The following is a 15,313-nucleotide window of genomic DNA, read 5'->3' as shown; positions in this document are numbered from 1 at the left end:
GCGAACTCCCGTTTGTGCTTCCGATCAAAATGTAACTTCCGATCCAGCAGGTGGAGCAAGTCGTCGGAGCAGCGAAGTCGTCCAGGCACAGTGTAGCCGAAGAACCGATCGAAAGGGAGAAAGCTATCTTCACTGCGAGCGGCTCCGGTTCCTGCTTCCGATCTCAATGTCGTAACTTCCGATCCAACTCGTAGGGGATGTCGTCGAAGGAGCGGTCGGACAGCCACGGAGGTGTCGGGGATGCGACGGAAGAGAGAAAGTGACCTTCACTGCTAGTGAGCTCCGGTGCTTGCTTCCGATCAAACTGTCGTAACTTCCGATCCGGCTGGAAGACACGTTCATGAGAGAGATCGAGAGCTAGAGAGAGCAGAGGACGGGAGAGTGAAAATGAGCGAGAGCGAGAGTCAGTCGAACGAGGCCTTCGGCCTCGTTTTCTTTAACTCTTTAACGACGTGAATGCGTCGTGGGAGAAATGACGCGTCGCTAGATTTACGGGATTTGAACAGCGACGACGTGCGGAGTTCGGCGCCGAACAGGTACGAGAAATTTTTATTATTTTTTTTTTTTTGGCTCATGTATACAGGTCAACAATATTATAACAAGTCAATAAACAATTTCTGTTACGTTACATTTTACAACAAAATCTATTGCTGGAGATGGCAATTGTAACTAGAATCTCTGCACGGTTGCAATTTTACAGGGTGAGAACATGAAAAAGCAACTAGACAACAATCAAAATTTTAAAAATATTTTTTGACAAAAGATGATTTTAAAATGTAAGCTTTGATGCCAAACTCCATTTTTAACCAAACACACCTTAGAGGTGACCAGCCTGTCCTCCAACCAACACTTTACTTCTTCAATCTGAAACAGAATATCAGGAGAAGATGCTTAATTAGAAGGACTCGACTTATTGGAACTACATGAAGCACAAAAAGGCAGTACAAGAGGCGGAGTTTTAGCATTCGTGATTTCTTTCATTGAAAAACTCCAAAATCTTAGCAAACATGATGATCCATCTAAATTGGTATAACACGAAGAATGCATGAAAATGATTCCTAGGATTAGGGAATAAAAAGAAAAAAAAACGATCAAAACGGTCAAATTCATGACAAGAATATTGCTATCGTGCCCAGCTTTAAAAACACAAAGTCTACAATCATAGAATGACTGACATGACATACACTTGCAATGTGTCATTCATCTATCTTAGACTTATTTTGGACTCTGATTTGGGCAGCAAAGTTCAACCCTACCTAAAAATAATTCTAATACCATGGTCAAGACAGATACATGTGGAATGTAAGAAATGAACCAAAATGAAGAAATATTTATCAGAAACAAGAAATAAAGTGCAAAACAGAAAATACAGATCAGTCTTGAGGTTTCAAGCAGTAAATGCTTTTAAAAATGGAAGACATGTAATCAAAAAGGTTACTTAAGATAAAATTGTTTATAAACATTAGAGAAACTTTATAGTTTACACTGAGCATGAATGGATAGAGAAAACCTTCTTCTTATGAACTGCAAGCTGGGCAATAGAACTGGGTTCGTACTTATCAATCCAAAGCTCTTTACATTTTGTACACTGATTCCCTGTTTCAAACTTCTCAGGAACAGATTCTAACTTCAAAATTATGTTTTTAATAAAAGAAAAAATCTGATTTATCCCTGAAATCTCGTTTATGAGAAGCAAAAAACAGCCGTAATGCACAAATTTGATCAATGAAAATTTTGTAGCCAGTAAATTAAAAATATGCATTATATATAATTAACAAGAAAGATTTAGCATAGCATTGGCTAGTCCCAGTTTATTAAGCGAAAATGTTCAAAGGCTTCAAAAACTAAATAATAAACTCTCTTAGGCAAATACTAGGTTGCTTTTTTTCTATGAGACGCTTAAATCCAAGTGATTCACTCTGTTTTCGATAAGGCCAAACTAATTTGCCTGGCGAAGTTATATCTAAGTGACTTTTCTGCAGTTGATATTTTGGCACTTGACTATCAACTTTTCACTTACATTATTAATATGCACACTAGTGATGAGTTCTATCTTTAAGCAAAATTCTCGACCCTGCAAAAGAAACGGTTAAAATTAAAAATATGGTGTTTATCGCCTAATTTATAAGCTTAATGCATTGGCATTAATTTTATTAGTTGCTGCTCATACAATAAAAACAACATTTTCTACAATGAGAAATGTCGAGCACCAATTGCACAATAAAATGGGAGTTGAGTGACTCAACCAGTACCTAGTAACTTACACTGAGAAAAAAAAAGTTTTAACTTGATGCTCAATAAAATTGTTATTCAATATTATTAAAAAAAGATAAAATATGTTAAAAATTTAAATCATTATTCGTCAATCATAATGTAATATGTGAAATAGAAGACATTGCTTTAAATTATCTAGTATCCATTTTGTTCTTTTAGTATTAATTTATTTATATAACAAGTTTCTTCATCCTCAAAAGAAAAATTAGTTTCATCCCTTGACTCAACGCAGCAAGTGCCTCCAAAACATGGTTACATTATGCATGGGAATCCATTCAATCATTCAAAATAATCAGACAGTTAAAAAGTCATATTTCTATCACAATTAGAAGTGAATCTAGAAAGATAGCTAGTGACCTTGTCGGAGACGATCATAGAAATAAAACTCAATTGACATAAATTCCAATTCCAATATTTGACATGGAAATGTACTTAGGCTCAAGCTGGTTGATCCAATCCTCTTGTCCCAAAAGAGGGACCACAAAGATGCCCCTAGGATCAGTTGTGGCCAACCAACCATTGGCATACCAAAAGCCTTTCCTTATCATCAAGAAAATATGAAGCAACTCCCAGGAGAGAGTTTCAAACCATTACCTGGGTCTCATGCATTGGCAAGTCTAATTGTGATGTGCAACCCCACAAGTTGCGATGCAAGGATAGAAATTCTAAAATATTAGAATTCCATGACATGGTCGTCATTAGAGACATCGCTAGTCATATTCCAATGATGTTTCCTATCACGCATTGCCAACTAAGCTGTAATCTCCCTTTTTAATTGTTAATAAAGAGGGGTATATGAAAACTAACACAAATTTACAAATAATAGAAATCAAATAAAGAGGGTGAATCTGATACGGACATCCGATCATGAAGATTATCAAAGGAGGAGACGATGATCGACGGCCCAGATCATTCCACCTTATCTTAATTTGTTATTTGCAATTTTTTATTTTTTATTATGAATTTTTCATTTTTACCCTTACTTAAGATTGCCGTCCTATGTAAGCCCTAGGAGCATGTGTCTTTTTTTAGTTTTTTAGGCCTATATATAGAGGCTCTTGCTTGTGTAATGCAATTTTGGATGATGAATAAAATTTTATGTTTGTAGTTGTGTTCTTTAGGAGGAACCTTGGGTGAGATTCCTATGGGAGGAATTCATAGCTTCCATCAGCCGCAGGATGTGTCCGGGCTCGTGGCCTAAAGTCCCTTGGTGAAGGGCAGTGTAGTACCCATCAGTTGCAGGATGTGTCCGTGCTCGCGGTTGTATGTTTCTTTCCCTAAATCTGTTTCTCCTCCTCCCTTGACCGCCGGCCAAAATCCCCCACTTTCCACCAGTCGATTCTCCCATAAACCCTTCCACTTCCACAAAACCGACCTCTCATTCTCCCTCCCTACGGCCTTAGCTCCACCTCCAACACCCCCCCCCCCCAACACCCTCCCTAGCCGCCGGTCTCACCAAACTATCTGCCACCTTCTTTCCCCTTGGCTCCACAAATCTCCCTTCACATTCAAAGCCCTTTTCCTATTATAGCCATTCTAACTTAGTAACAAATAAAAATTTGAAATTCAAATTAATTTGAATTTGAATTTTGTTTCTAAAATTAGGATTCTTATTTTAGGAAAGTATTTGAATTAGGTCCAGTTAATTATTTAATTGTATGTGATTTAAATATTACTCCCTAATTTAAGGTTCCAATCAAAGTCCTTTTTAATTCTCTTTCCATAAACTCTCCTCCCCCTTTTAATGCCGCCGGCCCCTTCCCCCTTCTTCCTCTTTACCTCCAAAACTTGAATTCCTCTTTGACTACTTTCCTTTATCAAACGATTTAAGTTAGGAAAATATTTGGTTTCAAATTCTAAGTAATTTTGAATTTGAAATACTTTCCTAATTTAAGATAGTCTATTTTAGGAAAGTTGCTTAAATTAAATCTAATTAGGTTTCTAATTTGACTTGATTTGATTTAATTATTCCTAATATTTTGATCTCAATTAAAGCAAGAAATGCAAATCTCAAATGTCCCCTTTTTTCCCTTCTCGTTCTACATTAGAATCACTACATAATTTTTAAGGTGTATGTCTCCTGTAGGATTTCCATTTAAGAAATTAGGTCATGTACATAATTTACCAAGGCCGATGCATCTTTCTTAGCATCATGGGGAAATTCTCCTCATCTTTAATATACTTTTGTTCTGTTATTTTTAACTCCTGCATAAAAATTATAAAATGTTATGTTCGTCTTTGTTAACGTGGTAAGATAGAATATATCATGATTTTATGCATCACATATGTTAGATTTCATGGCATGGGTAGGATAGGCACTACCAATGTTCGCCTTTTTATGCATGGGTAGGCTATGCTTTATAATCTTGTCAGTTGTCACTATCCCCCTTGGGAGGGTGGCTTAGAAACTCTGTTGAAAATTTTCTATGAAATACTAAACAAATTTCCACTCCACACCACATTGCATTACGCAAACTGTTGTTGAGACAATCACCAGACGCGTGAACATAAATATAAAAAATATATATTGACAAACGAAACAAATTTAAATGCACCTAATACATGTTGAGAAATTGAAGTGGAATATAATAACACTAAATGAAGCCAATTTACACAAACTTATGCTAGCTGATGTACAAAGAGAGGAGGACATAAGCTTGAACCGAGGCAAGTTGCACACAAGGTCCAACAAGATTCCCTACATCTATCCCCATGTACAAAATGAACTAAGCTTCATACTCCATGCATTTAAAATGATGCAAATGGAATCTTAATGCCATATATAGCATAGGGGGTCTCTCTTGTTCAGAGACAAAAGTCACATCACACATACTCCAACATCATAATTTGTGGCTCTATCCATTAATGATTAACAACCTAGTATAAGCATCATGTGCTCAAGTGTTGGTACGAGTGTATTACACACATTATTTGTATGATTTGACCTCATTATAAGGTAAATAGCATTATGGCCAATTTAAAGTGGTTTGACCTATGTTACTTCACTTCAAAAGTCATATAGTTTCATCTATTAGTAGAATTACATTCCGCTAACATGTTGTTGCAAGATTGTGTCCCCTCCTGCTCAACCAAAAAATACACTCGTACACAGTCCCTATTTTCAAAAACTTAAAAAAATCCCAAAACAATCTAAGTATTAGTGCTTAAACCTTCCCAAGGCTATTTCACAGCACACAGTCCCTATTTTCTTCCAAGGAGAAATCAGGAGAATACTCAACAAATTCATTAAATACAAATAATTAGTATCAAGAATAGGGAAAACATGAGATCCCACCAAATTCAATCATTGCCATATAAATAATGGTCAAGACAACTCGCGGCCCAGCTGCCATACAAGATCATTAGAATATTACCTCATTTATACCTTTTCGAATTGATTATTCTACCAAGGACCAAAATCATTTTTACCAAACATGTTTGATCAAAAGATGCAAGTCAAGCATACTAGTCACATCCAATCAAAATAATATTTTTACCAAGTACTTGGAACACTTAAATCGATCAAACTTAATAAGATGATCCACGCTAGACTCTTAGTTCATCTTCAGCTAAGACAGAGGTCGACAAACATGAACTTTTGCAATAAAAAATGAAAGTTATGATATGATGATCCTAAATGAACTAACAGAGATTCTTGTCACCTTAATTTATGTGCCAGTACCCCGGTAATCCCAAAAATAAGATATGAAGAAATTTCAAGCGTCATGCTTCCACACTATAATCCAAGACAATAGAACAAACTTGTTGAACTAAGACCACTAATTGTTCAAGCACAAATCCTACTAATCCCACCAGGATCTAATATCAACATACAGAGATGCTCCTCTAAATGGCACAAGCATCAAGAGATCATAACCAGAGGGGTCCAAGAGAGAAAAAACCACTTTTTCAAGTCACTATATACTTAAGGGTTCACCTCGAATGAAAGGCGTGATTAATGGACACGATCCCAATCAAAGGATTGACCAACTCCACAACATTTAGATTGGATATCAACATCAGTATATTATGATTAAAGTGTGTATCTCCTAGCTAGATGATCAGCCTGATTGTAATAGCAAGCACTATATTACAGTGGAAATACCCTGACCAAACATTATACTAGTAGTTTAATTTTATGAGTTATGACCATTTATTGCACTCACTAACACATGAAGCCTTCTATAAGTTAGATTAGCCATGAAATTAGCACCTTTTGATAAGGTTATCCTCGAATTTATGGCAAGCCTTAAAAGAAACCAACTCAGAGCTACTAAAAATATTCCTCCAATCAAGTTGGGTTATTACCTCATCTGACTAAACATATCAGAGATATAAAAATACTGGACTTTAATAGGGATTGTTATCAATACACCACCATATCTTATGAGCCAAATTGTGGCATGCTCTCTCCCAAAACTATCACAGTAGGTAACACCATGCAAGAAACCATCCATTAAACTATCATGAAGCTTGAAAATTAGGCTTAATGAAAAATTCTCTCAAATGAACAAGACAAATAATTAATTATGGGAATTCCCCACTCTAAGAAGCCCTAAATTGGGAATATAAATATCACATATGAGGGAAAAATCTCTTGATAGACAATAGTATATTATCTTCTATTATATCTACCTCATGAAAAATTATTCTAGATAAAGAACCTCTTTCCAAAAATGATTAAGCCTTCTCAGTGCCCATAAACTCTCATTAGAATAGTTAGCTTTCTAATTCCAATTTTTAAAAATTAATCATTAAATTTCAAATATAGTAAAAATAAAGAACAAAGAAGAGACCAAACAAAAAAGATTAGTGAAATTTGTAATAAAGATGGAAACATGTCTGTAGCTTAAATAATAAGAATTCTCGCCATGCCAATATTTTTAATTCCCTAAACTAGCTTTCCAAGTATCATAGGTCTTCTCTCGTATCAATAATGGGAAAAAATTCAAAGAATCAAATTACAAAACATTCTAGGTAAATTATAAAGCAAATTATGACCAAAGCATTTTCATTTGCAAGGAAACCAGACATTTGTCACTAAATAAGGAGGGTTGGCATATGTAAGATCAATTAAAAGTTCCATGGTGCAAAATTCAACTGCAATGCTTCAGTTTCATTCAAAGGGGCACTGATGTGAACATAATATTAATTTCTTTTATCTTTTTTCCAGATCTACAACATAATGATATCAAGATGTCTAATAGTCGGCTTAGGTACATAGATGCATAATTTCAGGAAAAATGAGATTGTCAAAAAATATATACATTTTTTGTATGCAAGAAAAAAACAACACAACGAATAACTGAAATCCAAGATGCTCATGAACAAAATTTTCCAAACTTGATCCCTTTGTAGGTTACCCTTTGTAAATTATAAATCATCTATGAAGCTAAAGTTATGTAGGAGCCAAATGAGATTTTTTTGTAATTGATCAGATATGAGGGTGCAAAAGAAGAGGACTTCTGGTATAAAGGAAGAGAGATGCACTAGAAAATTTTTGAAGAGAAAATATGGCTGCACCCTTTTTCACCTGCAATATAACTTACAACGCCTATAGGCCATCAAAGTAGCCTAAAATAATGCCGACTCTCTAACACCTCATTATTACAAAATTAACAAACTAAGTTTGAATCGTTCTCTCATCCCTCCTTAATTAAACAGGTTGTTGAACTCTTATGCAATGAAGTTTTTGACATCATCAAGTGATGTTTTTATGAGATATATGATACTTGATCTTTAATGCTGTTGAAATTCCATGTGTTTCTTCCTAAATAGACCAGATTCTTAGGTTTAGTTTGGTTATACAGCTGTTGTTTTAAAAGGCAATTGAAAAGTTCTTTTTTATATGCAAGATGGTGATTTGGATGTCATTCTTAACAAAGAAACTATTTTTACTTGTTTACTTGTAAAGCCAAAATGCCTAAATATAAAATAAGTTCTAGAATTGGAAAAGAGTTACTACTATCCATAACTTCACTGATTTTTATAACAATAGAAATATTATAATAAGAAAAATGTGCATTCAAACATGCCCAGAAGGTGAGGTATGCTCTTCGCTACAAGCTCACGAAAGCGAGAGGATTCTGCTGTTAGAAAACATCGAATTGAGGAGATGCACAGGTGAGATAGTGGTAGAAGAGGATATATGTAATAAGCCCAATAAATATCAGACCAAAAAAAAAACATTTCCTAAACCAAACTAGCATAACCTGGTTTCCTCCTTACTGCCTCGATTTTTTTTTTTCCCTTACTGGCTCGCTTATTCCTTCGAATCGCAACTATTAGGGCAGCGAATAGAACATAGCAGGTGAGAAGAAATAGAGCAGCATGAAAAGAGATCGATATAGGCGAGACGAACTTACTAGCACAGGTGAGTGCCCGGGGTAGCGTTTCAAGCATTTAGGGGGGTGCCGGCTTGTGCCAGAGCAGCTTGATAGGGAGACCGCCAATGAGGCGTTGAGGCGATGATCAATGTCGTCTCCCTAAGCTTTGGTTATTTAATGTTTGATATAGCACTAATGACTTGTATATCATATCAATGCATGCATTATGTTTATATGCAAAATCCATTTAACTAAACAAGCTTAATCCCTATAAAACTTCAAATTTACGGAACCCCCCAAAGATCCGCAGCTGAGAAAAGCGTTCGTCAAACTACTGTAACTAATGAAAAAGAAACAAAAAAGTTAGATGACAGTTTTTAGAAGCCCAGATATACATACAAGCCTGAATATCAAAAATCTAACCTCTCGTTAAGTGAAAATTCTGGAGACAGCCGCAAAAATCCTCCGAAAGTGCCGCAAACTTGGCCTTCAACCAGAAAAAAATGGCCTTAGGCCATACAATCTCAAAGGAAGAACAAAATCTAAAACATGCTGCATAAAAATCAGCAACACGATAAACCTTCATAAATGATCGACACCCAAACATACCGCTTCGGCTTCGCGCGAATGCCTGACATCAGAGCCACCGTTTGATTTTCCAGAACGAGTCTTCTTCCGCGCAGCAGACAAAGATTTCAAACTGGACTCGCTAAGACCTCGTGCCCGGCCTGTGGAGCGGGTTCGGGCCACTTCGTCATCCGACGAAGAAAGGACGACCACCGGCTTCCTTTTCCCCATGGAGTGGGGCAACCGGACAAGTGCCTTCCAAGCTGCAATTTCAAGGGTCAGAGGAAACCCTAGCGACCCCGGGTTTTACCATTGATCGACTCACTCGAGGAGGAGAGAAGGCGTATTTTTTTTTTGGCGGGGTTTTGAGGGGAAGAAGCTTGCGGAGGAAGGAAGTGGGCGCAAACAGCAGTTAAGACTTGAGAGTTTCTAGTAGAGAAATGGTGACATCCGACGTGAGTCTCTCCATGGTGAATTACAGTGTGTTATATTCTAAAAACAATATTTGGTCCTCAATTTAAAGTAATTTCAGAATTTTATTTCACATATTTATTTTTATTTTTGTCATTTTAATGAGCTTTGGAAAATAAAAATAATATAAATTATCTAATATAAAAATTTTAAATATTGAATGAGATTATTTTACTTTCCTTCTAAACTTTTAAATCTCAAATAAAGAAAAAATAAACATAAACTAAAAAGAAAAATTAAATTTATATGACTTATAATGTCCAAAATTAGATAAATATATTGGATTATTTGTTTTATAGAAAAAATATAGTTGATGTTTCATTCATACATAAAATGCCCCCACGTTCGACTATAGATTATGGTTTAATTTGAATAACATTCAAACAATATTTGATCAAGATTTAGAATATATGCATTAAAAATTTGATCTATACTGAACATTCTTCAAACTTTAATTATTATTATTTGGAAATTTGTAAATCAAATTTCAAATATGATTTGAATAAGATATTATTTGGTACTTTATGAAATAGTTATTACAAGTTTGAGAAAAATTCGTTCAATATTTGATATAACATAGCAAATTGAAAGAGTGGTTACTGTAAACACATGTCAAATTCAATCGTAACATGGGGTAAATAATGATCGAATAAGATGCAAATAAGATTTGAATAAAAGAGTGCGATCATAGCATACATAATACAACAAATTTAACAGCATTATGCTCATCTAGTATGTATAATACATAAAAATAACAAACAATACATCATTGTACAACCATTGAATAACAACAACACAAAAATGTCAATTTATCCACATTGGCTACAACTATTCTCCCTCTTAAAAGGCCGTTATTTTTCTTTACATAGATATTCTTCAGCTTCAACAAAAGGTTAATGTAATAACTAATATACTTCATATAGAATATCTCAAATGTCTTTTTTTAAGCTATATATAAATTCTCAATGTATACAGATGATCATACTTTTTATGTATAGAAATTTGAACATAATGAATAAAAACTAACACTCATATCTCAATCTTATGCTAATGCGTATGTACACAAAAGAGCAACAACATCAAACTTTATGAACATATACAAATCGTATCCTTTAAATTTATATCAGTATTAAGGATTGACAATTTAAATTAACTAACATGGTAGATACTTGTACTTTGAGCCTTATTCAAAAGTTTTCCTAATTCTTATTCAATTTTCTTCGCTAAAATAGTTTTTGCAATAGTTATCATATTAGATTCGTAAAAAAATCATTTAGTAATGTGAGCCTTAAATAGACTAGCAATATAATTTCCAAATAGGTGCGCGTACTCTTAGTGATATTGTTGAAGCCCTAAAAAATGTCTATTATCATTAAGTTTTATCGATTTTTAGTGAAGAAAGAGCGAGTCTTTCATTCCAAGCCACTCATTCTCAAGATAAGATGTTATAGTTGGGTTCTTAATACGTATTTTATCAAAGAAGTTAAGGAACTCAACTCTTCTGTAAGCATCAGAAGCCAAGTGATATTCATTTTGACAACAATCAAATTTGAACATTACTGTGATATTCATTGTCACACTGTGAGTGCAACCTCAGTGGTATGCTTCAATAAAAATGACTAACAAAGCATTAACAATGTGGTCATGTCTATCAATAACAAATAGCAAGTTTTCTTCCATGTCTACTGGCTCCCTCAACCTAATCATAAAATTTAGATATTTATTGTCACAGTGTGAGTGCAACCTCCATGTTGTGCTTTCATAAAAATGTCTAACAAAGCATTAACAATATGGTTGTATCGATCAATAACCAATACCAAATTTTCTTCAATGTATATTAACTCCCCCAACCTAATCATAAAATATATACATTATTCATTATTTTTGTAGTCATCAATTATAAATTTCACATGGTAAATTTGAGTGTTAATATCCACTACCATAAGTAAAATTTATTGACAATTTATATTCAAAAATATTCTATCCACTCTTAAAACAAAGTAACATGTGATTTTAAATCCTTGAATATAAGTACTCAAAGAGAAATTTACATATTTGAAACAATTAATGTTGTCTTATTAGAGATCAACATTTATCATTAGATTTTTTTTTTCTTCGTAGCACAACCATATATGATGTTAGTCTTTAAAAGGATGCTTTAGAGGAATCTCTAATATGGGTGATAGCTTGCTTGCGACACCCAAAAGTCTTATTGTAGGACAATTCAATATTTTAGTCTCTTCTAATGTATGTTATAATTGTATTTTGCTTCATGAGCCACGAATGCAAGTGTGTTTCCAATGTTAACCTCATTATCTCCAACATACTTGAATATGTTATTTTATTTTGCATGCAAGCTCCACGAGTGTATATTTGAAAAGCAACAGGTGTACATCACTAAATTTTTTCACCTTCAATTAAAAGTTTTTTTTTATGGCATAGACATGTAAAATGTGTTTTAAACCCTTCTTTTCTTTTAAATAGTTGGGCAACACATAATTTACTAGTTATAAAATTTAAGCATAGTGCTAATAAAGCAGCAGTCATTAAATTTAAGATTCCTTCAATCATTAACTCTTGCAGGTTAGGAGTTATGCATGTATTCTCCATATATTTATATGTTGCTTTTAGCCCCATAATACATGAAGAATCAAATGACCATAGTCATTTGTTTGTTTTAGTTCGATCACAAACTTAGATTGACATGTCCATTGTCTTATACTCGGAAGCATCAATTGAATTACAATCACTAGTAGCTTGTACATCCATAATATCACTAATTTATGCATGTGGAGTGTTCATATCATCACCTATTGAACATCCAACCCAATTCCATTGACCCTAACAAATTCATGCTTAAATTTAGTCCCAATATACTATAGATTTGCCTATTTTTTTGTTAAATATGAATTATTCTAATGTCAAAATTTATATTGACAATTTTTTATTTTAAATGAACATTCTCAATAAAAAAAAACTATATGAGGCTGCTCATATGATGATCATTCAATGAGGTTGCTATCAACATAAAGAAAACATTTTAACAATTAGTTGGCCAGTATATTCTAATAAAATTTTGAGTACATCTAATAAAAACAATTATGCTAGTTTACCTACTAATTTTCTCCATATCCTTAGAATATAAAAAGCTCAAGCAAGATTTTCAAAAACAGAAGTTAATTTATAGATTTTAAATAGGTAAAGTGTTTACCATATATCAAATCAAGAGAAGAATAAAAGATATGTCAAGTTCAAAATCACCTTGGCTGCGTTAGAAGGCAAATAATTCTCACATTCATATTGATTTTTTAAAAGAGACAAGAGAATTGATGAATTAACATGTACCAAACACATTAGATTGTTTAAGAATTTCTCTACTGATCACAACCTTGACAAAGGCTTCGTATGGAGAATTTTTATTTGGTCAGGTATCCTGATGTAGCTCTACATCCAGACACCTATTATGTGGCGTCACGTAGCTTGGCAAATTTCCGCCGACCCAGCCGGTCAAATGTTGGGTTATAGCACGTGCGAAATTTGAATGATGACGACCCGACCAGCGGACCCGAAAATTTACCGAGTGGACCCGAAAATGATGATTTTTTTTTAAATAAAGAGCAGCGGCTTTCACTTCAATTCACCATTTTCATAGACGAAGATTTTCTTCCGGCAATTATTCATTTTCTTCACAGTCACAAGCTTTTTCCTGTGGCATTAAGAATCTACTTTGTGTTTGATTAACTTCAGAGAAACAATGCCTCTGGTTAGTTGGTTTTTTTCTGAAGCAAATAAATTTTCGCAAGTTAAATGTTTAGGGCTAGGGTTTACGTAGAAAGTGTAATGGGTGTTGTAAAACTTTCAATTTCTCGTGAAAAAACATCTGTAATCAATCGGAACATCGTGGTCAGTACAGCTCGGTACTACTCGGTACAGATTGGTATTTCTTGTTATCGATTGGTATTGCTAGGTTCCAATACGAAGCAATTTTTAAAATCGTGAATATTGTTGGAAAAATATATGTATATTTTTTTACATTTCGAAATATCTTTTCTACAATATTTATTATTAGGTTTACATGAATGGTATTACTCGGTACTGCTCGGTATTAAAAGTTTATACTTAGTATAAGATTAGATAATATATTATATATTCTGTACCGTGTGAATTATTTTGAAAAGGTTTGATATGAATCGGATAGATAGGTATTTAATATTACTCGGTAATGCTTGGTATTGACAGTTATTACTTGGTATTAGCTTAGATAAATCTTTCAATTAATGTTTATATTGGTTATATAATATATGATTAATTATATACCGAGTGAATTATTTTGAAAAGGTTTGATATGAATCGAATAGAAAAATCTGTAAATTTACTCGGTACTGCTCGGTATCCATAATTATTATTCGGTATACGCTTAGGTAAATCTTAGAATTAATGTATTTCATTGTTATATAATATATTTTATATTTAGTTCCGAGTAAATTTTTTTGAAAAGTTTGGATATGAATCGGATTTAAAGCTCTCTAATTTTGCTCGGTATTACTCGATATTCAGAACTATTACTAGGTATGTGTAGATATATGCTCCAAATCATTTTTCTCGTTGTTATATAACATATTATGTTTTTTTAATACTCGATACCGAGATTCTTTAATACTCAGTATCAGCTTTAGATTTGGTTTTTTAATTATTTGATATGCAAGGATATTCTCCAAAGATTCACCAAGTAGTAACAACTATGGACGAGTACCGAGTAATAAAAACGACTAATACCGGCCAAAAAAGTACAATACCTAGTTATACCAAGTATTAAAAATGACTAGTACCGACAAAAAAACAGCAAATCCTCGTTATACCGAGTAATACAACGAGCTCAAAATTGTGCAAAATGCTTACATCATCAGGATTCCAAATTCAAATAAAACTTTGAAGCAAAATAAATTAGAACTTTCTAACAATTTGTAAAAAATCATCTCCATTAACCTTTCCCAATTACATAAAAGACGATTGACTGCTTGATTCTCCAAGTGTAAACTGTATGCTTGTAGGAGGATTCCTCTTTATGTGTTTTACTTTTTTGCTCTTCCTTTTCTCCTAGTGATCCTTCAATCTTGCATTAGAGATGCCCTTTGGCCGACACTTCGTAGGATCTTTAATAGTTTTATTGCCGGCCCCAGATATGGGTTTATTTTTCTTGCCTTCCTTAATGAAATGCACTGTTCCAGCCAATATACTCATCGCATCTATCACGCACTTTTCTGCCTCCTCATTACCCTGTGCTTCAGTGCTAATTTGATATACAAATCGGCAAATATAATTTCTGAACATTATGTTACAGGACCCCACAATCGATTCACACACATTGTTGCCTATACATGGGATTTTACCTCCAGAGTATAAATCTTTTCGAGCTCTTGCTGACCATCTTGGGAGTAAGTATTTTACAGGGATATTAACAATATCAAACTGCCTCATAACTCGCATGCAATGAGAATATAATATACCCATCATCTTGAACTTTGCACAAGTGCATTGTATGGTGCCTTCTGGAGAATTAAAAGTTACAATCCATTTGTGTGAGTCAAATTAATTGTCTATATTCTTAACGAAAAACGTAGATAAATCAGGCGAAGAATGTTCAATGCACAGTCCACCTAGTCCATGTAAGAACT

General features: G+C 33.8%; 1 protein-coding gene across 9 annotated transcripts in view; it reads right to left on the bottom strand.

Moving 5' to 3' along the window:
• Positions 1-9,607, bottom strand: part of LOC110112176 (cell cycle checkpoint protein RAD17) — a 35,299-nt gene extending 25,692 nt beyond the window's left edge. For 5 of the 9 annotated variants that reach the window (XM_028692879.1, XM_028692880.1, XM_028692882.1 and 2 more), the window contains exons 1-4: positions 9,210-9,607; positions 9,024-9,087; positions 1,511-1,596; positions 817-864 (exon numbers count right to left, since the gene is read on the bottom strand). In XM_028692879.1, the coding sequence (XP_028548712.1) occupies positions 817-864; positions 1,511-1,596; positions 9,024-9,087; positions 9,210-9,398 (387 nt within the window). In that variant the 5' untranslated portion in view covers positions 9,399-9,607. The remainder of the gene's footprint in view (positions 1-816; positions 865-1,510; positions 1,597-9,023; positions 9,088-9,209) is intronic. The other 4 variants (XM_020844300.2, XM_020844299.2, XM_028692878.1 and 1 more) reach the window with 3 other exon arrangements.
• Positions 9,608-15,313: the final 5,706 nt, after the last annotated feature.

This window comes from Dendrobium catenatum, unplaced genomic scaffold (genome assembly GCF_001605985.2).
Source record: "Dendrobium catenatum unplaced genomic scaffold, ASM160598v2 fragScaff_scaffold_178, whole genome shotgun sequence".
Classification (NCBI taxonomy): domain Eukaryota; kingdom Viridiplantae; phylum Streptophyta; class Magnoliopsida; order Asparagales; family Orchidaceae; genus Dendrobium; species Dendrobium catenatum.
This window is presented reverse-complemented; position numbering and strand designations above follow the sequence as displayed.